This window comes from Alternaria arborescens (assembly GCF_004154835.1).
Source record: "Alternaria arborescens strain FERA 675 chromosome Unknown contig_1, whole genome shotgun sequence".
Taxonomy (NCBI): domain Eukaryota; kingdom Fungi; phylum Ascomycota; class Dothideomycetes; order Pleosporales; family Pleosporaceae; genus Alternaria; species Alternaria arborescens.
In genome coordinates, this window is record NW_021167856.1 from 50,772 (window position 1) to 70,664 (window position 19,893).

The 19,893-nt window shown below is 51.7% G+C and overlaps 10 protein-coding genes across 10 annotated transcripts; 5 read left to right on the forward strand and 5 right to left on the reverse strand.

Moving 5' to 3' along the window:
* Positions 1-1,415: 1,415 nt before the first annotated feature.
* AA0111_g13 (hypothetical protein) lies at positions 1,416-3,004 on the reverse strand (the record flags this gene model as incomplete). The annotated part of the gene is made up of 3 exons (XM_028646943.1): positions 1,416-1,629; positions 1,680-2,890; positions 2,942-3,004. The coding sequence occupies 3 exons, from the start codon at positions 3,002-3,004 to the stop codon at positions 1,416-1,418; spliced, it is 1,488 nt and encodes a 495-aa protein (XP_028512048.1).
* Positions 3,005-3,372: 368 nt separating this feature from the next.
* Positions 3,373-5,257, forward strand: AA0111_g14 (hypothetical protein; the record flags this gene model as incomplete). The annotated part of the gene is made up of 3 exons (XM_028647054.1): positions 3,373-3,473; positions 3,524-3,659; positions 3,713-5,257. The coding sequence occupies 3 exons, from the start codon at positions 3,373-3,375 to the stop codon at positions 5,255-5,257; spliced, it is 1,782 nt and encodes a 593-aa protein (XP_028512047.1).
* A 462-nt stretch (positions 5,258-5,719) lies between these two features.
* On the forward strand, positions 5,720-6,824 carry AA0111_g15 (hypothetical protein; the record flags this gene model as incomplete). Its single annotated transcript, XM_028647165.1, has 3 exons — positions 5,720-5,739; positions 5,805-6,037; positions 6,088-6,824. 3 exons carry the CDS (start codon positions 5,720-5,722, stop codon positions 6,822-6,824), a joined length of 990 nt encoding a protein of 329 aa, XP_028512046.1.
* A 214-nt stretch (positions 6,825-7,038) lies between these two features.
* AA0111_g16 (hypothetical protein) lies at positions 7,039-7,516 on the reverse strand (the record flags this gene model as incomplete). The annotated part of the gene is made up of 3 exons (XM_028647276.1): positions 7,039-7,082; positions 7,129-7,179; positions 7,228-7,516. 3 exons carry the CDS (start codon positions 7,514-7,516, stop codon positions 7,039-7,041), a joined length of 384 nt encoding a protein of 127 aa, XP_028512045.1.
* A 1,758-nt stretch (positions 7,517-9,274) lies between these two features.
* AA0111_g17 (hypothetical protein) lies at positions 9,275-10,066 on the forward strand (the record flags this gene model as incomplete). The annotated part of the gene is made up of 1 exon (XM_028647387.1): positions 9,275-10,066. One exon carries the CDS (start codon positions 9,275-9,277, stop codon positions 10,064-10,066), a length of 792 nt encoding a protein of 263 aa, XP_028512044.1.
* A 1,575-nt stretch (positions 10,067-11,641) lies between these two features.
* AA0111_g18 (hypothetical protein) lies at positions 11,642-13,102 on the reverse strand (the record flags this gene model as incomplete). The annotated part of the gene is made up of 1 exon (XM_028647498.1): positions 11,642-13,102. The coding sequence occupies one exon, from the start codon at positions 13,100-13,102 to the stop codon at positions 11,642-11,644; it is 1,461 nt and encodes a 486-aa protein (XP_028512043.1).
* Positions 13,103-13,384: 282 nt separating this feature from the next.
* On the forward strand, positions 13,385-13,970 carry AA0111_g19 (hypothetical protein; the record flags this gene model as incomplete). Its single annotated transcript, XM_028647610.1, has 4 exons — positions 13,385-13,444; positions 13,500-13,535; positions 13,593-13,730; positions 13,830-13,970. The coding sequence occupies 4 exons, from the start codon at positions 13,385-13,387 to the stop codon at positions 13,968-13,970; spliced, it is 375 nt and encodes a 124-aa protein (XP_028512042.1).
* Positions 13,971-14,276: 306 nt separating this feature from the next.
* Positions 14,277-15,130, reverse strand: AA0111_g20 (hypothetical protein; the record flags this gene model as incomplete). Its single annotated transcript, XM_028647722.1, has 4 exons — positions 14,277-14,403; positions 14,479-14,561; positions 14,612-14,828; positions 14,931-15,130. 4 exons carry the CDS (start codon positions 15,128-15,130, stop codon positions 14,277-14,279), a joined length of 627 nt encoding a protein of 208 aa, XP_028511671.1.
* A 2,252-nt stretch (positions 15,131-17,382) lies between these two features.
* Positions 17,383-18,484, forward strand: AA0111_g21 (hypothetical protein; the record flags this gene model as incomplete). The annotated part of the gene is made up of 2 exons (XM_028647833.1): positions 17,383-18,030; positions 18,095-18,484. 2 exons carry the CDS (start codon positions 17,383-17,385, stop codon positions 18,482-18,484), a joined length of 1,038 nt encoding a protein of 345 aa, XP_028511672.1.
* A 179-nt stretch (positions 18,485-18,663) lies between these two features.
* AA0111_g22 (hypothetical protein) lies at positions 18,664-19,865 on the reverse strand (the record flags this gene model as incomplete). Its single annotated transcript, XM_028647944.1, has 3 exons — positions 18,664-19,446; positions 19,507-19,676; positions 19,730-19,865. The coding sequence occupies 3 exons, from the start codon at positions 19,863-19,865 to the stop codon at positions 18,664-18,666; spliced, it is 1,089 nt and encodes a 362-aa protein (XP_028511669.1).
* Positions 19,866-19,893: the final 28 nt, after the last annotated feature.

Here is a 19,893-nt window from a genome sequence, read left to right on the forward strand (position 1 = left end):
TGAGGCTACTTAGATGGGCGGCGGTACTCGTCGTCGTCAGGTACTGCAAGAGGCGCAGTCACTACGGGGAACAAGAAATGAGTGGGTGCTCTCACGCTGCGAGGGATCCCAGCTATTGCACACCACTTGGCGATTGCTTCCTGGACCTCTGTGGCCCTCTTCTCGGGTCACACTTTGGGGCGGCGACGCTCCTGGCACGCCTCGGAACAAACGAGATGCGGGCGAAGGAACGCGCCAGATCCGCTTCCCCTTTGTTCTTCCGTAATGACTCCAAACGCTGACCCGGAATGTGCAGTGTCTACCAAGATACAAATATGCCCGACCAGGTGGAGCTTCAGCCTGCCAAACGTCTAGCTGCAGGTCCACCACAATTCGCGTCTGTCACCCGCAGCCCCCCCAACTTCCGCGTTGCTTTCATGCCCCTGCAGCCAATCACGAGCCCTACTATGAGACGATGCTAATGCCTACATTGACCATGCCATCATTTCCACATGCAAACCTAAACCCAACACTCTCCTCCTGTCTGTCATAGATAGCGTTGATCAAATCTTCTTCCCATGGTTAATGCTTGACGCGGCCCGAATGAAACATTTCTCACCCCAGGGTCTAGCAACTATCCCGTACAATTTCACAACGCGCTTCACATGCTCAACGCAAACTCCATGAACCAATGCATTGACGACTACACGAACGCCTGCATCCTCTGAGTGGATATCACTAGCGCCAACCTCCACTAAAGAACTACGCCCTATCCAATCAAACCCTCTATGCCCTCTTCCGTCATCTCATTGGCTCAGTCAAGCCGCCCCAGCTGGCATTCACAAAGGAACACACCCAGCCATGGCCCAAACAATGGACAATCGAAAACGCGGCAGCCAACACCTCACGATCAGTGCTATGGCCACATTGTTGCTCAATCTTTGCAGGTCCGTGGGGCATACTGCCGTGATGCCGGTCTTGCCGACCCCATGTGCAGTCGGACATACCCGAGCCGAATGCTCTGAGACACAGGGACCACCACCATCGAGCAGCCAGCTCGAATCCTACATGGCCATCTAGGCCAACTCCACTCTACCCCATTTTGTTTTCCAGTCCACTTTTTTCATCCATGTCCATGACGTACCAAAAGCTCGAAAGAACCCATTTTGGCTAGTGATGAGCAACATCTGAGACATTGCATGTATGAGAAGAAAACTAGAAGATTCCGCGCATCCAACGCATCAAGCGGGTGCCCCACGTTCCGTCTACTGTCATCGAGAGAAGCAGTGTTAAACACCGGGGGGTCGTGGCTCGAGACATGAGTGACGTGCCAGGTGACGCAGGGTATCGTAGAGGATTAGTGCAATTGAAAATTCGAAATCGTAATAAGATACTGGAGAAGATGAAAGGAAGGTGCTGCTTGCTCGGAGGTCGACTCATATTTGGCCCTTGATGTCTACTTTGCTGAATGCGGCAGCACGGAGGCTTTCGAACTGTGATGCGGCTTCTCTGATCCTGACGCGGTACTGACGATCGCCTTTGTCTTCAATGACGTTTTGCGCACCGTGCGTTTTGAGGAATTCACGGCATATCTCATCATTGTCGAAACCAAGTTCGTCAGTGAGGAAACGGAGTGTGACATTTACGTATCTGCAGCTTGTTAGTGTATGACCGGCGTAGAGTCAGGTACGTATACATACCCTCTGGACATATTAGCTAGAGCGTTGAGGCGCTCACGCTCGACAAACATGTCCATGAGATAAGCGCCCATGTTTTGTGCTTCGAGATACAGTCTGAAGAACTTATGGTAATTGCCAAGAGCCAGCGAAGATCGAACATCAAGAGCATGCTTGATCCATTCGTGGGATTTGTCTGCGAGGGTTAATTCTGCCAACATGTCGTTCATGTCGGTCTTGTTGCACGTATATACGAAGTAGAGAATGCGATATGCCTTGAACTCGGCCGGATTGCCTCCCAAATTCAGCGCATAAAGTGCCTTCAACTGCGTCTGGCACTGGTTATACTCACCCAAATCTCCCTTCTCTAGTGATATCCGGGCGTGAATCTCGTACACCTTGACAGTGAAGGCGTTCTTGATGTGTTGGACAGTGAGGTCCTGACGGAGCGATTTGAATTGGTTACAGATGTAGTTGTAGTTCTTATCCGCTTTCCACTTTTCCACTAGCATGGCCAAGGTCTTCTTGAGCACGTGGAGCGGTCGAACGGTTTCAGCCTTGGGCGGAGCGGTAAGGCGGAAGTAGCTCTTCTCGAGATTCTCGTTCGTTCCAACAACAGGTCCAGTAGGCATGTCGTCTTCGTCCTTCCGTGGCGAGCCCCAAGGGGGAGTCGTCTTGGTACCGTTGTGGCCGAGTTGAAAGCGCTGTCGTCGCTTGTCAAGCTCAGCCTGGTCAAACTTACTTGCGGCATCCGCGAGGACGTTCTTCTTCTGGCGCTTCTCATTGTGTCCGTCGCTAAAAGTCATGCGAGATGCTAGGTTAGTTTTGCGCCATGGCGGGACATTGGCTTGTGTTTGTTCGACTTGCGACTCCTCAGCTTCATGAGCATTGCGCTTCTTTGATTGGGGTGGAGATTGGTTAGTGTGTGTGACTGAGCCATTCATGTATGCAGGGTGCATGCCGTTGGCAACGGCAGTGGTAGGCATTCCCATGGCCGCCGCCCGTCGTTCCTCAAGAAGAAGCTCCTGAGGAAGAGGAAATGTGGGCCAATGAACTGTATCGTGCGAGTTGCGCTCAGCAAACCAGCCGATGGTTGTCTTCAACCGTGCCTGCATGTCTGCTTGGGAGATGCCTGGGATGGCGTTCTGCGGATCGAAAGCTCGCCTCACGTACTCGCGAACGGCTGGAGGCCACTCGACCTTCTTCTTGGGTGCTTCGGGAGCCATAGCTGACTGCTGCCGTGTGTGAGCGTGGGCTGGTTCTCTTGTATGAGTGTGAAGACTAACAGGCGCGGGCGCGACTTGGAGGGTGGTGCGTGGATTGACTGTGTTATAGGCGGGTGACTGCATTGGCCGGGACCACGCTACAGTAGCCGAGGGCAAAGACATAAGCAGGCAAGCAAGGCAGAAAAAGCGCGAATGGAGTTGGCTGTTAGGTGAGTAGTTGCAAATGGACAAGAGAGATGTGCGAGAGATGGCGCGCGCGCGGGACAGGTCTATTGTGTCGCGGTGTGGAGGTGAGGGTGAAGCGACGGCCCGCTCAACTGATTTGCATCGCGCCTTCCTTGGCGATTACTAGCGCTGTGCTAACCGTAAGCATGCTAGCTTCTGGCCAATGACGATGGCTGGGCTCGGTGAATGCATGCGGAATCGGGCATCGTCGACTCGATCCAATGCGATGGCTGCACCTCGCATATCTTTACTTGCAGATGGTCTGAATGTTCTTGCATCAGCTCGACCTCACTACCGCACTGCGCCCGTCGCTCCTGCCGGAGGAGACGCTCCTTTTCGTCCAAGACGCCGTCGGGCTTTATGAGGGGTACGCGCATGTTCGTGACAGTTGCTATCCGCTGCTAATCAACCGCATAGGAAATTCAAGATTCCCCAGTACCAGAATGGCCAGTCATACTTGACTTCACATCGTGTCTGCTACGTTGACCATAGCGAGCCACGCAAGAACTCCGTCGCCATCTTCCTCAAGGATGTCGAGAAACCAGAGTTCTATGTATGCACCGGCACATGTGCAAAGGACAAGCACACAACGCTGACTGCACATAGGCTGGCTTCCTCAAGTCGTCACCCAAGATCACACTTTATCCCAAGCCCCTGAAGCAGCTGTCGCGTGGCTCACCTATACCCCCGAATCCACGAGTCGCATCATCGTCATCAACTCCCCCACGACATAGCAGTCCCGCACCGCCACCTCCGGCAAGCGCAACGTGGGTGTGTCCCATATGTTCCTTCTCGAACCCGGTTCCATCCAATTTCGATCCCGCGCTTGCCTCCCGCACGCCCATACCGCCATGTCTAGCATGCGGAATCAAGCCGCCTACAGTACATGTAGTCAAAGCAGCCATAGCAGCAATCTCAAACAGACCAGCTCCGGGCCCGCCACCCAAAGACACGAAGAGTAGCGCTCCTGCCCCTACAAACAATGGAGGGACGTCGTCATGCCCAAGGTGTACCTATCAGAACCATCCTTCTCTGCTCAACTGCGAGATATGTGGTGCATCTTTAACAACGGCCGTGGATAAGAGATTGGATACTCTCCAAGATCTCGATAGATCGCAGTCCCCTGGACCAGTCCTCTCATCACCTTTGCAGTCTGAATCTGTCGAATGCATCAAGATATCGTTCCGCGCAGGTGGAGGACCGATATTCTACGAGCGGTTGAAGAATGCTTTAGTTCAGCGTAAATGGTTGCTCCAAAGCGCTCCGCCAATTCCTAAGCCACGGCCGTCTTCAGGTAACTTTGACGACAGCTATACGGCTATGTCTGACGGTTCATCGGCAGAGGTCGACCGACCTCGTGTAGTTGGCATTGCGGGGCTGGAGCGACGAGGCTTGGAGCAAAGACAAAACAACGAGGCCATGATAGGCAGTGCATTCGAAGACCTTGACGCGCTGATGACTTCCGCGAAGGAGATCATAGCTCTGGCGGAACAATTCGCATCGCAGGCCAATCTAGGTACCAACGGTAGCTCGGAAGCCAACACGCTGGCATCCCAATCCGCTTCCGCGCTTGGTCTGGTAACGACCAAGGACATGCTCGGTACAGGTTCTGGGTCTGAGTCGCTGTACGTATCAGAACTATCAAGGAACTTGGCTGAATGGCTTACGGACGACACCCGCGGCATACTCAAAAGAGAGGGCGGTATTATGACCTTGGTAGATTTGTGGGCTGTCTTCAACCGTGCAAGAGGTGGCGTTGAGCTCGTTAGCCCGGCCGACTTTGAGAAGGCAGCCCGAATGTGGGATACATTGAAGCTTCCCGTGCGTCTCCGCAAGTTCAAAAGCGGGCTCCTCGTTGTTCAAGGACGCGATCGCACTGATGAAAAGACTATCGCAAGTCTTTTAGCCTGGCTAAAGACACTGCATCAAACGCCACCAAACATGGACGTCACTTGGGATTGGCAAGCATTTGGCAGGGGTGTCACAGCTCAAGAGACGGCAGAAAGATTCGGTTGGAGCGTCGGTGTTGCGACGGAAGAGCTGGAGATGGCTGAAGAAGCGGGCGCACTCTGTCGCGAGCAAGGTATTGATGGGTTCAGATTCTGGGAGAACTGGCTGGTCAAGATGCCCGAAGTTATTGCCAACGTGTAGTCAAACAGAATGGAACACGCTCTCATTTGCTCACAAAAGGAGCATGTGCACGGCTTTTGCTGGCACTTCTATGGTAGTAAATGACAACTTTTCACCTCATCTTCAAAGCACCGCTGGCAAATCATCTCCATGATCTATCTTGTATTCTCCTGCAAAAGTGCCACGAACATTTCGACCAGGAGGTTTCTTGAACAGTAGGTCCGGGTCGCATGTTGTTGCAGTGGTGTATATGAGCTTCACTGCATATCCGACTGAGCAAACGCACGTGGACCCATAGAGTGAACCCAATGCGATCAGGCACCAGCCGCAGGGGCTTCCTTAAGCCAATCGCGCATTTACCGCTCCTTCCATTAGGGTCCAGGGTCCATCTGTATTGTGCCCTTGTATCCCACAACATCGGGCCTCACTTGCACAAGACCTCTCCTGCATCTACTGATCTTCCATCAAATTCAACTGGCGAGTATGGCCTTCACATCAACTACGTAAGTGTTCTTGAGTCTCGCGACCTGCTATACTTTTGTTATAGTAACTGACATGTCGGGTGCAGGACGTGCGCAGGTGACACCAAGACTATGCAAGCTGTAAACAGCAAAGGCACAGGCAAGAGCGCAGGCACGAAGCGAGCCATAGACGGAAGCGGTTCAGAGTCTCCGAGCAAATATCAGAAGACAAAGGCGACCACCGTTGAAGATGCAGTCATGCCAGAACAGGTCAAAGAGCCTGTAGAAACACGGGCGGGAGATCCAGACCAGGTGTTCAGATTTATGGATCTACCAGGGGGTTGGTCACTGCCACACATTTCTGAGCTAGGATGTACTGACTGTAACCAGAACTTCGAAATCGCGTATATGGGATGGCAGTAGAGTGGAGCTATCGCTGCTTCCCAATGACATACCAAAATCCAAAGAAATCTAGACACCGGAAGCAAAATTCAGATGACGAGGACCGCCGAACAGCCGTCAAGCCGCTTCCTTATATAGGGTTGACTCAGGTTTGTTCGCTCATTCGAACCGAATTTCGACCTCTGTGGCTATCAACACATCGCTTCCCGCTTTTCGTATTGGAGAGCTACTTCAAGGCCTTCTTCCCAGTACTCCGCCGGTCCTCGCAGATGGGTGGAAAGAGCCGGAAACGTATTGAAAGCTACCATGACCCTGCTGGTACCCTCCGTCTTTGGGTCAACCAAGATTACATAAGAGATATCGATGTTTTCCCCCTCCTGAGGTTTCATCTCCGATTTCCTGCCTATACCATGAATATCATGTGCGCTCAGCTTGATACCAAAGCCCCTCTCACGAAGTTCTTTACAGCCCTGATCAACAACGCCAGTTTAACATGGGTTAAATACATCAAGCAGCAGAGCATTACACAGGTTGTGTTGAATGCCGAGTTCTATACAGGTCAACCTCTGAGGGCGGCACTGCATGTGGTGATCAAGCAGAGGCAGATGTCGGATTGGGTTGAGCCAGGCGGGCATTTCATGGCTCCCCTTTGCACGGATCTTAGGAGAAGTCTTGGTATTGAAGATCTGAACTGCCACGTCGACTTTGGTATAGATTATTGGTAATTGACAAGGCAGGTACCATAGGCTATGACAAACTCGTCGAGGTGTCGAGAATATCGCGCAGGTCTAGATGGGCATCACTGGCCACAGACCTTTGAGTCCTCTACAGCATAATCGGATCTTGTCATTATCGTAGAGCATAATGCATGACATTTGGTGTTCTACATATGAATCATTATGCGGCTATTTTACACACTATGCTACCGCATCACATTGATTAGGATTGAGACTGCAGCTTCACTACCACTGTAGATGGATGATCTAGGCTTGTCAGTACATGCTCAAGGTCGAAGCGGAGGATACTGACCCCCAAGAAGATCTGCGAAGACCCCATCATCTTCTGTCATCAATGCAGCATCTGTGTATACTTAGCATGAGCACGACATCGCCACTACAGTTCACTTACTGGCAAACTTCAACTGGTACGACTCGCCATCCTGGCTTGCAGTAACTTTTTGCACAGGCATATCAGTGTCTGCCTTGAACCACCACACTTGCTTTGGCAGGAAGCTGCGATCCTCTACCAGCGACCGCCCGAGAATGTGACCGTTACATTGAAGACGACTGTCTTTGAGCTCAAAAACAGCTGCTTCTTTTCCCGTTTTGGCATGCGTACGGTCTTCGGCGTTGGCGTCGACCTTGGCGATCGGACTGCCATTGATTTCGATGGTGAAAGGTGCTGGTAGGCTGTCCATGTCTTGTGACGAGTAGATGCGGACTGATATCAGGATCAAAAGAAATAGTCCAAATACCCACAAGAGGTTGCGACGGCCCTTGGAATCAGCTGGCATTCGCTCTGGATAGTGGTAGGTACTACAGAGGGCTGAGATGCTGTCAGGAGTATTAGTAGCAGGATGCTGCGCCACGAACGCTGTGCATCTATGCAAGGCAGCAGTCAAAGTACCCTGTGTTGGCGGCAAATCCTGTATGAGGCTGAAGGTACTGCGCTAGCGTGTCTTGCATGCGTTACCTAGATCTACTGGTCGGCGCATGAACAACACGTTGACGAGAGATGTTTACGTGTGGCAATGGCGTTATCGAGCTGGTACCGAGGTTGGCTGTGGGCGAGCGCTGAACGCAATTCCTCATCTCAGCCACTCCGCATGCCGTATACCACCAGCAAGAACACCTGCGATCTCCATACAAGAGCTACTATGCATGAATTCCAGCGCCGTTGCGAAGATCGATACTAACTCCGGCACTCAGCCGGCTCACGCGCGCACCGCCAAGATCTTAAAGCTCCGGTCTTTCGATAGCTCCCCTATCGTCCTAACGTCTCCTGCCTTTTCTGGCTCAGAGCCGGTGACGACCAACGAACACGACAATGCGACAGTCCTTAGGCTCGCCATCTCCGAGGTCGCAATCATACGTGCCGGGGCCAAGTGCGCGAGTGTTTCGCTAGCAGCCCACGCGGACCTATCCGTTGTGGCAGGTCAATTCTCCTTCCTTTTGCCCTTCGACATACTAGGCACAACTAAGCCAACAAGAACACACCATTCGTCCATCCAAGAATCGCATCCCATGCTGATCATGTAGGGTAATATACATACCCTGCATCGTGGTTCGTCTACATTGACATGTTACAAGAACCCGGTCGGCGCTTCTGTCGGTTTGCGCACAATATGTGGCAAAATCACTTGCCTCTTCAGGAGAGAAGACGTGACTGCGCCAGACGCTGGGACAAGTCGTAGCGATTCAACGGCGCCAGCGAGATCCAGGACTATGGCAAACAAAGTGCGATGCCACTTCGGCTTTACTATGGCAAGGATGTAGAACCGTCACAACCTCCTGCTATCTAGGGAACAGCGTCGCTGGTCCTGCTACTCACAACATACACACAGCCATGTACACTTTAGACGAATACGTCAGAATGGCATGAGACCACAAAGGAGCTATTCTTGTTTGCAACATGTTTCAAGGTGTGGCTGTGACCACAGCCCTGTGAGACTTTGAGATAAGGGGCGAAAAAGCAACGATCTGGAGAAACCGATCCGCAGAATGCAGCTGTGAGGCAAAGCTGGCCTTGATCCTGGTATACGGGAGCAACCGCTGGATCAGCTTCTCCTCTCGCATTCGCTGCCAGGCAATTAGCTTGAAAGCTTATACTACAGGCAGATAACGTACCTACATGGGCAGGATCGCCGAGCCTCCACTGGCGCGCCTAAGGTACACTGGCGGACTTCATGTTAAGAGTTTGCCAAGTCGTAGCGGACACCCAATTCGGAAGGACAAACTACACACTTAGTCGATCACGCTTGGCATCTCCGGACAACACAATCGCAAGGTTGCAGTGTAAGGATGCTCAGATGCTCAGGGGACCATAGCCTGCGTATAAGTATAGAGTTGTTTCCCTTCCTTTTCATCATCAGCCAGCTCAGTCAGTCGCTTGTCTCTTCACTTCAATCACTTTCCAATCCTACTCCGCGTAGCCTCATTCACTCGAAACAATCATCATGCGTTTCCAATCCATCATCGCAATCGCGCTTCCTGCGCTCGTCCTTGCGGCTCCCACTCCTCAGGACCCCGAATACGAGTTCCCTGAGGATGCTCCCGCTGACGACATTGTTGGTGGAACCACTGCCTCTGCGGGCGAGTTCCCCTTCATCGTCAGCCTTCAACGCAGCGGATCCCACTTCTGCGGTGGCTCTCTGTTGGACTCTACTACCGTCATCACTGCTGCTCACTGCTCCGTCAGCTCCGTCATTGGCTCAGTCAGCGGTCTCCGTGTCCGCGCCGGCAGCCTGAACAAGAGCTCCGGTGGAACACTCGTGGGCGTATCTTCCGTTACTGTCCACCCAAGCTACCGCAGCTCGGGCCAGGACTTCGATGTCGCCATTTGGAAGCTCTCCACTGCCGTCCCTACTAGCAGCACCATCGGTTACGCAACTCTCCCTGCTTCCGGATCCGACCCCGCTGCTGGATCTACTGCAACTGTCGCCGGATGGGGTGCCCTTACTGAGGGCGGCAGCAGTCCCAGCACTCTCTACAAGGTCTCCGTCCCGATCGTCTCCCGCACCGAGTGCCGCTCATCCTATGGAACCTCTGCTATCACCAACAACATGTTCTGCGCTGGATACACCACTGGTGGTCGCGACTCTTGCCAGGGTGACTCTGGCGGCCCCATTGTCAACTCCGCCAAGACTCTTATTGGTCTCGTTTCTTGGGGTAACGGCTGTGCTCAGCCCAACTTCCCTGGTGTATACGCTCGCACCGCCGCCCTTCTCTCCTTTATCAACTCTGTTTAAGCGCTGGATGAAGAGATTTTCTTATGAAATATTACTTTGACTCTCTGGGAGAGTACGATGATTGCGAATGACGACACTAGCAATGCGCCACATGGCTTGGATCATGGATCATGGATCATGGTTTGTTAGACCCATGCTAAGGATACCTTTTTTTGTAAATATCTATTGGTACAAATATGAACCCCACATTTCAACAATGACGCTTTGAACACTATGACATCGAGTGCCAGCATTCTCATATATTGGTATACGTGGCAGACTATTGAGATGCGTATATTTGGCCTGTTGGGATGAATTATTTTTTTTGGAGTCCGGCGCGACGGCCTGTCCGAGGCCTATGCAATCGGACGACGCGCAACTCCAACATCCTATGACGTGTTATAACGGCTCTCGACCAGCGACCGGATCCCCTCAAGCCTTTTTGTTCAACAAGCTTTTCGGAAGAACCGAGAAGAAGCGACCGTTATATGGGCTGATGCTTGTGACTGACACAAGAAGGTAAGGTTTCTTCTTTTGCAGTTCTTTTTTCTTTTCGATTCATCTTTGAACCTATTTTGATACATGTCTCGAATAAAGAGAAGAACAACCCGTGAAGGGGAAGAGTCCGTGTAAAGGTGTCTAATGCTGGGATCAAACAGCTGCAACAGCTGCACGGACGGCCCTCTATCAGAACGTGAAATACTAAAGCATGATTCCATGGAGACTGATTGTGCAGTTCTCGAACTTGCAGCAGATGTGCAGAGGTAAAAGGTTTTCGTTTCAGAAAGCATACCAGACCTGTAATGCAAAGAATATCCTACAGTGAAAAACGGAAAGCGTTCCATTGGTGCTTTCTGCCCTACGGCTATATTTGGGTCCAGAGATTGGTTTCTCCCAGCTTGACACGATCTCTACACTCTAGACACGATTTTAATGGTTCTGCCCCATACAGTTGGCATGTCGTTCCATTGTTCTTAGTATAAGAAGAGGGAAAGCAGTTGCTTCATGCTAAAGAGCAAGTGAGATAGAAGAGAATGCGCTAGCCATCTAAGATACATGTTCCTACCAAATGGTGAAGCATGGCGAAATTAACGTGTAGTCGTTAGGAAAAGGGTGGCGATTTTTTCTAATGCTCTTCCCAATTCTCTCGTGTAGGAGCATAATCTATAACCTTTTAAGAATTCTAAACAAGTACAGCAATTAGTTGGTCCTTCATGACTCATCATTACAAGGGGGTTTTGAAAGCATCCCAGCTGTCATCTCAAAGTAAAGTATACAAAGTTAGGCCAACGGTACGCAACATGTTATCATCGACGCGCCAACCACGCGGCTTAGTCTCATGAAAGTACACATTGCTTAGTCGCCGATCTCTTGAGCAGAAGGTCTGACAGTGATGTGGCGTTTTTGAAGAGTGCACAAGAAGCCATACGTTGAGCTAAGTGATCAATGAGATTCTGCAATAGAAAAGCGCCATCATGGTGGCATATATTGGGGTATTGTATATAATAAAATGTACACGAATTAATCGAACTCACAGCTCAGTGCCGCACAAGCTCTTCCGTATCCTGGCTCTCGTCGATCGCACAGAGATGACCATTAGTATCGTCCGCTTTCCCTTCGTCCAACACCAAGACTACCGTACTGAGTACTCCTTCCTAGGCTACCTGCCTGACCCAAAGTCTTCTCTCCCCTCTCCCTCTCGGCGTTCAAGTTTCCAAGACTGATACGCTTCAGAGGGCTGACATCCCGCTTGCTCGGACTAGCCCTGCGCTCAAACGCGCCACCTAGACTGTCCCTCCCACGGCTCGCACTCCTCTCGCCATCCTTTATAAAGTTTGCACTTGCCGACTTTCGTAGAGGAGACGCGGCATGAGTGTTTATCCCCAGATAACCGCCGTCAGCAGGCTTGCTGTTGGTCCTGGGAATAGTGGGTGCTTGACGGAAGGGGTTGGGTGTTTGCGAGGGTCGAATAGGAGAGGAGAAGTCAGGACCTGTTGCTGTGGATGTGCTTGCATACTGCGAGCTGCTGTGGTCTTGGTGGAGGGAGGGTCTACGTCTCAGGGAGCGCGTGACAGACGGAGAAGCCATATCGTCAGGGTCGTATTGTGAGGCGTAGCTTGCGTTCGGGTTCGTACGGAAAGTGCGGCGGTTAACAATGGTGGTTGGCGTATATGTGACGACTGAGCTCGCGAGATCACTGCTGCTGCCCTTGACGCCGACACTCGAGTCACGGGTTCGGTTCTTTGATATGGTCTGGATACCAACGTCGCGGCACGGCTTCTGCAACGCGGGATGAACGAACTTGCTATCGTACTCGTGAAGCACTTGGCGACTGATCAGAGAGTTGTCCTTGGCCTGCTGCATGAAGGAGCTCCTAAGCCACCAAAGATGAAGCGACAGCGCTGCTCCGATGAAGATAGTCGTAGTCACCCTGACACTCGGTCTCGGATCCAACGGAGCGACTGGGAGGTTGAAGTAGTAGAGTACCACGTGCAACGGGCTGAACAAGCAGAACAACTCCAGACACAGCGGATTTGGATCCCAAACCGCCACCTCCCAAACGTCTCTGCCCTCGACAGGATGCGCCCGACTCGCCGCGTTGTTCTGCACCAAGCTCCTCACAAACTGCATCGGACTCGCTGCTGCAGGCGATGAGTCGACCCTAACGCGCTTCGCACTAGGTGTCTGTGGCGCAACATCGACGCTCTGCTCGAAGAGACGGTAATACCTCTTCTTGCCCCAGACCAGCCACGCATTGCCAAAGCTAGCCACACCCAGCACCAGCACCAGCAGGCCCATGATCCACTTTATCCATCCTGGGCCCTGCACCTCGTTGAAGACGCCATCGTCGTCCGAGGCCGTGGATGCGCCGCTGTTGGCTTGGGCGAGAACGAAGAGTAGGTTTGCGCCAAAGCCAATGTACAGCGCATAAGCAGATGCAAATTCTTCCCAATCGGAGCTGTTGAGCTCTTGGGATATCCAGATGAGCCAGTCGGACAGGTCAAAGTAGGCTTTTATGCGTTCCGAGAGCGGTGCGCGGCGCACGACAGGAGGCATGGTTCGGCAGTATTACGATTATAGTCCCTGGGTTAGAGTTGTGGGTTGTATAGGAGAGGTAAAGAGAAAGAGCGGGGTAGTGGTGAGAATCAGGTCGGCATGGCGGTGTTGAGACAAGACACGACGATGAGGAAAGAGCGCGTGGTGAAAGAAAGGACAGTACAAACAGTTGGCCCAACGCGGACTAGGCCGTGGTCCCGCCCATGACGACGGCGCGCGGGAGCTCCAGCTTCAGCAGCCAAGCTCCGACCTCACGACAGCTGCCTCACTAGCTATATCGCAATGGCAGCACCAGCGGCACAGTACAAGGACAGGCAGTTCCTGGCCGTCATAGGCGACGAGGTGTGCTTGTCGACATATCCTCACCTGGCGGGTCAAGGGCGCTAACCGGTCGCAGGACACTTGCACGGGCATGCTGCTTGCCGGCGTAGGCGTAAGCTATTGTGAGCTGCAACGCGCGATGAGAACAGGACATTGACGCAGATCACAGCATGTTACCCAGCCACCAGACAGCCAGAAGAACTTTCTCGTTGTGGACGCAAAGACCGAGACCTCGGCCATCGAAGCAGCATTCGACCGCTTCACCACCGAGCGCAAGGATATCGCGATTCTACTCATCAATCAACATGTACGTGTTACCTGGGCCAGACATGGCGCTCCCAGCTGGACGAGTGACGCTGGAGTCGTTCTTGGACACGGTGCGAAGGACACGACTGACCGCTGCTAGATCGCCGAGAGGATACGACACCGGGTTGAGACATACACGGCTGCTTTCCCTTCCCTTCTCGAAATTCCGTCCAAAGACCACCCCTACGACCCTGAGAAGGACAGCGTGCTGAAGAGGGTGAGGAGGCTATTCGGAGAGTAGACGTTGAATGCGGAAACTGGCAGCGCATGGAGAGGGTCGCATGTGTCGGATACACTACGCATGGCTCTAGCACGTGGCGTCCACCACGGGCAGCTTTGTGTACATACAACATTCAACGTGCGCAGATATGATATCCATTACAGAACAGGGTCAAAGACTCAATCGTGCCACAGAGTATATGCATGTCCGTCGTATCTACATTAAGCCATGGTCCATCCCTACGTTCAAATCCATACGCAAAACAGTAAAGCCAACCTCGCACTGGTATCGTGATTCAAGACATGAAAACAATTCGCCAACATTTGGTTACAGCTCGTTCCTTCGCCTCAATCGCTCTTGCACAAGCCCGGCGAGGGGCCCAGACATTTGCACTCTCGGCTGTCCAAACTTGACTTTACTACCACTGCCCGTATTACTGTCCTCCGTATCTACCCTACATGTGTGAACATCAGATCCCATCGCTGCTCGTCGTGTGTTGTGGCGGCGAAACGAAGGTGAGGCAATTTACCGGTGGAAAGCGATCTTGGCGGTCAGGCAAGTAATCTTGTCGCCGTCCTCGGTAAGGACGTCTGCGAGAACAGTGTACTGGCCCTACTGGTTGTTAGTATTAATTCGCATCTTGTCAGGCTCATCGAACGCACCGGAGGGATCTCCCTGGGCAGGTCAACATCCTTGGTCAAGCTCATCTCGCCCTTCTTAAGCGGGCACTCGAGATCGCCCTTCTTTATCGTTTCGCAGCCGTCTGCATTCTGGTTGATGAGTGTGATGATGCCGTACTTGACTTGCAAGTGCATTGTGAAACCCTCACCGACTTCCTCCTTGAAGTCGCCTGTGGCCTTGATGCTGAGCGTCTCGCCACTGTACCCAGGTTAGTTTCTCGCTTCACACTTCTCAAGACTTGCGAAACTACCACACGTGTAGATGCGCAACTCTCACAAGACTCCAACAGGAATCACGTACGGCTTGGGTGGGTTGGGGCTCAGGTCAACCTTCTCAATCTTAAGAAGATCGTTGGCTGGGTCACCGCAGAAATACAAGGGGTTGTCGCCTGGGACCTTGTACTCTTCCTGGATCGTGACCTGGTCGCCACCCATCCATGAGGGCGATGCAGAGACAGAGACGGCGCTTAGCGCGGCGAGCAAGAGGGTGGTGAGCTGCATGGCGGCGGTGAAGACAGCTGCGGTACTAGAGACGAGCTATAGTGTTATAGTCGCGCGATAAACACGACGGGAAGAACTTCGATGTGAATTCGAAGTTGGGGTAGGATGGTCGGGGTTGTTGTGGAGAGTGGAGAGTGGAGAGCTCTGGTAGTGGTTGAGGCTGGCGTCCAGATAGCGGCTGCGGTCCATGTCCATGAGGCTGGGGCGAAGCATGGACCCTGCAGCCAACGTCATCGCTGTTGGTCACGCACCTGCGTTAGTCTTGTCCTAGAGCCATCTGGGGTTGACATCCACACATCTTGTGCATAAAAAGAACTGCTGCCGGGAAGAAGCAGCTCATCTCAATTCGTATGCACGTGTACGACAATCTCTGGCCGAGCTAGGTAGCGCCTATGTGCCCAGAGATCCTCTCCACGGCGGCACCACGTACAAGGGAAAAACCAAGTAGGTATAGAGACAACAAGCCCTACCTTGCAGCTTACATTAGCTCCTATAAAAAAAACTTGTAAAAGAAGTACTCCCTAGGTATGCTCTAAAGAAATGTTTAGTTTCTCTCTTTGATGTAGTGGCGGCCAGATCAAGATGATGCAACTCGGCGGCAGCAACTGCGTACCAACTCCCCGAAACCATAGTAAATGCACGCCATTCCGATCGGATTGTCCTTGAAGTTGCTCGCCATCAGCAGTCCGCCCGACGGGGCATGTTTGCAAAGTTCATGGCATAAGAAACTTATTCGGCCGCCCCATGCGTCTGGAACATGGGCAGTAAGAGAATGTCTGTCTTAAAGAAGTGCAGTCGTTGGAAGCTTTCAGCAGTCAAACAAGCATAAGGTGTAGTAGCTGTCACGTCCGGTTATCATATCAATCATGACCTTTACCTGTCGGGATTATGAGAGCATCCTCGACCGAATTAACATAGTTACCCGTTTATCCTTCCGGGCATGCAGTTTTAAAGTTTACAGCGTAGTTCGCATCCGCATCGATCTTCTGAGTACCAGTTTACCGCATTTCCAATTCTGGTGGAAGGATTGTAACGGAACACCCTGCTACTAGACTCGTTATCAACAAGGTTTGCACGAACTTTAAAGCTTGTAAACCAAATTCAGGTGTCGTTCATGCAGCGATATACATGCCCCGCAATTCCAGGAGGAACATGGTGCTTCCCCTATGTCTTCCCTCAATTCGAAGGTTGTTCAGAAGGCAGTTCAAAAGCGCTCACGAAATGACGAAAACCATGATCAAGAGGAGCTCAAACAGTTGTACGACCGACATGGCATGGTCAAGTGCCCCATATGGCACCGTGACATGCCAAGAAACAACGTAGCTCACGCTTGTACACCAGATGTTGCCACTGCAACGTCTTGGGACGATCAGTAGAGCCTCCAAGTCCCCCGACCTCGAGCCGTTCGAGAACCTACATTCGTACGTCATTTAGAAGTATGTAAGTGTCTACTAGTCTAGAAAGTCGCGCAAAAGGTGCTAATGTGCGTTTTCAGCGTATACCTCCAAAGAAATCTAGATTTTCCAAGGACACCTGCATGCTACCATGCGCAGAAAGACTCATGGTAAGATCTCTTCATGTCTCTCTTGATCAAAACTTCAACTACGCAATAACCATTTCTAAGCATGCTATTGCAAGTATGGAATCATGGTAGACGTTCAAACCCGGAACCTTGTTAGTCAGACCAAACCGATCACGCTTTAGCGCCGGGTGGACTTAAGACTGTCAGCTGGCTGCAGTAGGCCAAGACGTCACTTCATCAAGGGGAAAATATGCAACAAGCAACAGCAGGCATCTCCTCTGCAAGAATATGACGCCGCACGGTAATTGCATCGGTCTTGTTGTTTTCTACTTCCGATGTGGTCTGATTCATCAGATACATTGGTTACCACTCATTCTTGCTATCGACTTGGGTCCAGGTAGCACTAGTGCATTGTTCTCCTATCGTTACTCCCTTTACATCCCTAGGCTGGTGGAATTGTCGCCTTGGAATGCCTACTATGATCATGTCATCCCCTTGCATGCCCAGTCTTGGCGAGAGTGATGTAGAGGAATAAGTCTGCCGTACCCTGGCCCAACATCAACATCTCTTTGATGGGGCTGACGCAAGCTATGGCAGTGCAAGTTCGCAAGAGCCAGCTTCTTGAACTATAAGAACGCTGTATCACTGCCTAAGAGATCATCACATACCCAAGCTTCCACATCCACCACAACGAATCCAGACTACTATCTGCAGAAGAAGCGCCTCGAAAATGACGGTCACATTCGTATCGCTAGCTCTCGTGGCTGCTCTTCAGATGCTGCCAGCGGCGGCACAGAACTTGTCTTATGGAGCCAACAACTTCTACCGCAGCGACAACGTCACGGTGCATCCGATCACCTTTCCCAGTCAATACCAGATGACCGTGGCGGGCAACCTTTTCCTACCCGACAATCTCGATCGAAGCATCAACGCGTCCGCTATAGTCGTCGGCCATCCAATGGGAGCCGTGAAGGAACAGAGTGCAAACCTGTACGCCACCAAGATGGCGGAGCAAGGGTTCGTCGCTATGTCGATTGATGTTTCCTTCTGGGGAGGCAGCGATGGCGAGCCAAGAAACGCCGTATTGCCAGACGTCTACGCCGAGAGCTTCAGTGCTGCAGTCGATTACCTAGGTCTACAAGACTACGTTAACCGCGAGCGTATCGGAGCTATCGGTATCTGTGGCAGTGGTTCCTTTGTCCTCAGCGCAGCAAAGATCGATCCGCGCATCAAGGCTATCGCGACAGCCAGTATGTATGACATGGGGGCTGTGAGCCGCAACGGGTTACAGAGATCGCAGAGCGTCGAGCAACGCAAGCAGGTCATTGCAACGGCGGCGGCGCAACGTTGGGTAGAGGCCAGCGGTGGAGAAACGGAGGTATGTTGTGACTACATCAAATGCATGTGAGACGTACACTAACTTCGTGCCTCCATTTCCAAAGTATACGGGTGGAACTCCTCATGTTCTCACCAATGAGACCGATCCAGTTTCACGCGAGTTCTACGACTTCTACCGCACATCCCGAGGCGAGTTCACACCTGCAGGTTCTGCACCAAACCTCACCACCCACCCTACGCTCTCCAGCCAGACCAAGTTTATGAATTTCTATCCCTTTAGCGACCTCGATACCATATCCCCACGTCCAGTCATGTTCATCTCTGGCGACATGGCACATTCGCGCGAGTTCAGCGAAGATGCGTATGAGGCTGCGGCAGAACCAAAGGAGCTAGTTTGGATTCCAGGCGCTGGCCATGTGGACTTGTACGACCGCGTTGACCTGATCCCCTTTGGTAGGCTCACAGAGTTCTTCCAGCAGAACTTGAGTGAGTAGAGGACGAGCTAGACCATCGCGTGTGTCAACAAGCGAGCTCACCATCGTATTCGAAGTGGTTTGGAATGATGTTTCTGTGTTTTAGTAATACTTAAGATCTGCAAGAACGAGAGGGTCAAACAGCAATTTGTAAGATATCTTTCGACTCCTATGTAAACATTTAACCGTCACACAAGACCTTACGCAATGTCAACAACAATCTTACCCTTGACTCGTCCTTCCACCATGTAGTTCTTAGTCTTCTCCCAAGCCTCAACATGATTTTCTTCGGTCAAAATCCCTTTGACAACATCTTGGACCACAACCTGCACATCGCTCTTCTCTGCCAACTCCCTCACCTGCTCGAGTAACTCGCTCTTCTGGTACAGAATGACATTCGCATATCGCGGCCCAAACAGATAACCCTGGATATGTCGTATGACTTGGGATGGGTATGTGAAATATGTCAACGGCCCTCCCATTGCGGTCCTTGAAGTTTTATCTCCAACAATGGTAATGTACGCGCCAGAGGGATGAAGGAGTTGCTTCCAATGCTCGAACATTTCTGTGCCACCTACACAGTCAATGTACAGATCGTATTTGGTACCAGCGGGCCTCTTGGAAAGCAGGGAGTTTGGCACGTCTTGCGTGCGATAGTCAATTACCTCATCTGCACCCAATCTGCTCACAAAATCGGCATTGGGACCCGAGCAGATGCCGATGACATGGCAAGAGTAGAGCTTCTTTGCTAGCTGTACACACCACATTCCTACACCGCCGCTTGCTCCTGATACGATCACACGGCGTTGCGAGGGAGATGGGGAGCTGGATGGAGACGGGAGCCAATCGAGACAGGCGAATGCGGTCAAGACAACAAGAGGTATGGCGGCGGCTTCGTGATGAGACAGAGTGCTAGGTTTCTTTGCGATGGGTTCGGAGGTTGGATTGACACAAAGGTATTGTGTGAATGTTCCTTCCGCCATCTATCATGATTTCAATTTAGTATTGTCTTCCAAAAGGTAATTTGATGAGGTTTGGCTTACGGGTCGATTGCACAATCCGAAAACTTCGTCTCCAACCTCCCATTTTCCACTCTTTGCTTCTTCCCCCACGGCAACAATGTCACCCGAGTAGTCTCGCCCTATTCCTTTCTCTTTTTTACCTGCCAGCCAGCCGATCACGGGATTTCCCCATAGTTGGATGTCTACTGGATCTTTGTACGAAGTCAGTGTGTGGCTCACGTGCAGTTCGTACAAAGATACTTACTAATAGCGGCGGCTTTGATCTTGATCAGAACCTCCTGTGGACCTGGTGTAGGTATGGGTGTATATGTAAGATGTGGGTGAGAAGATGGTTGTGTATAGGTCAAACATGTATTGGATTCGGGGAGTGAAGACGCCATATCGAGGTAATCGGTTATATTCTTGCGA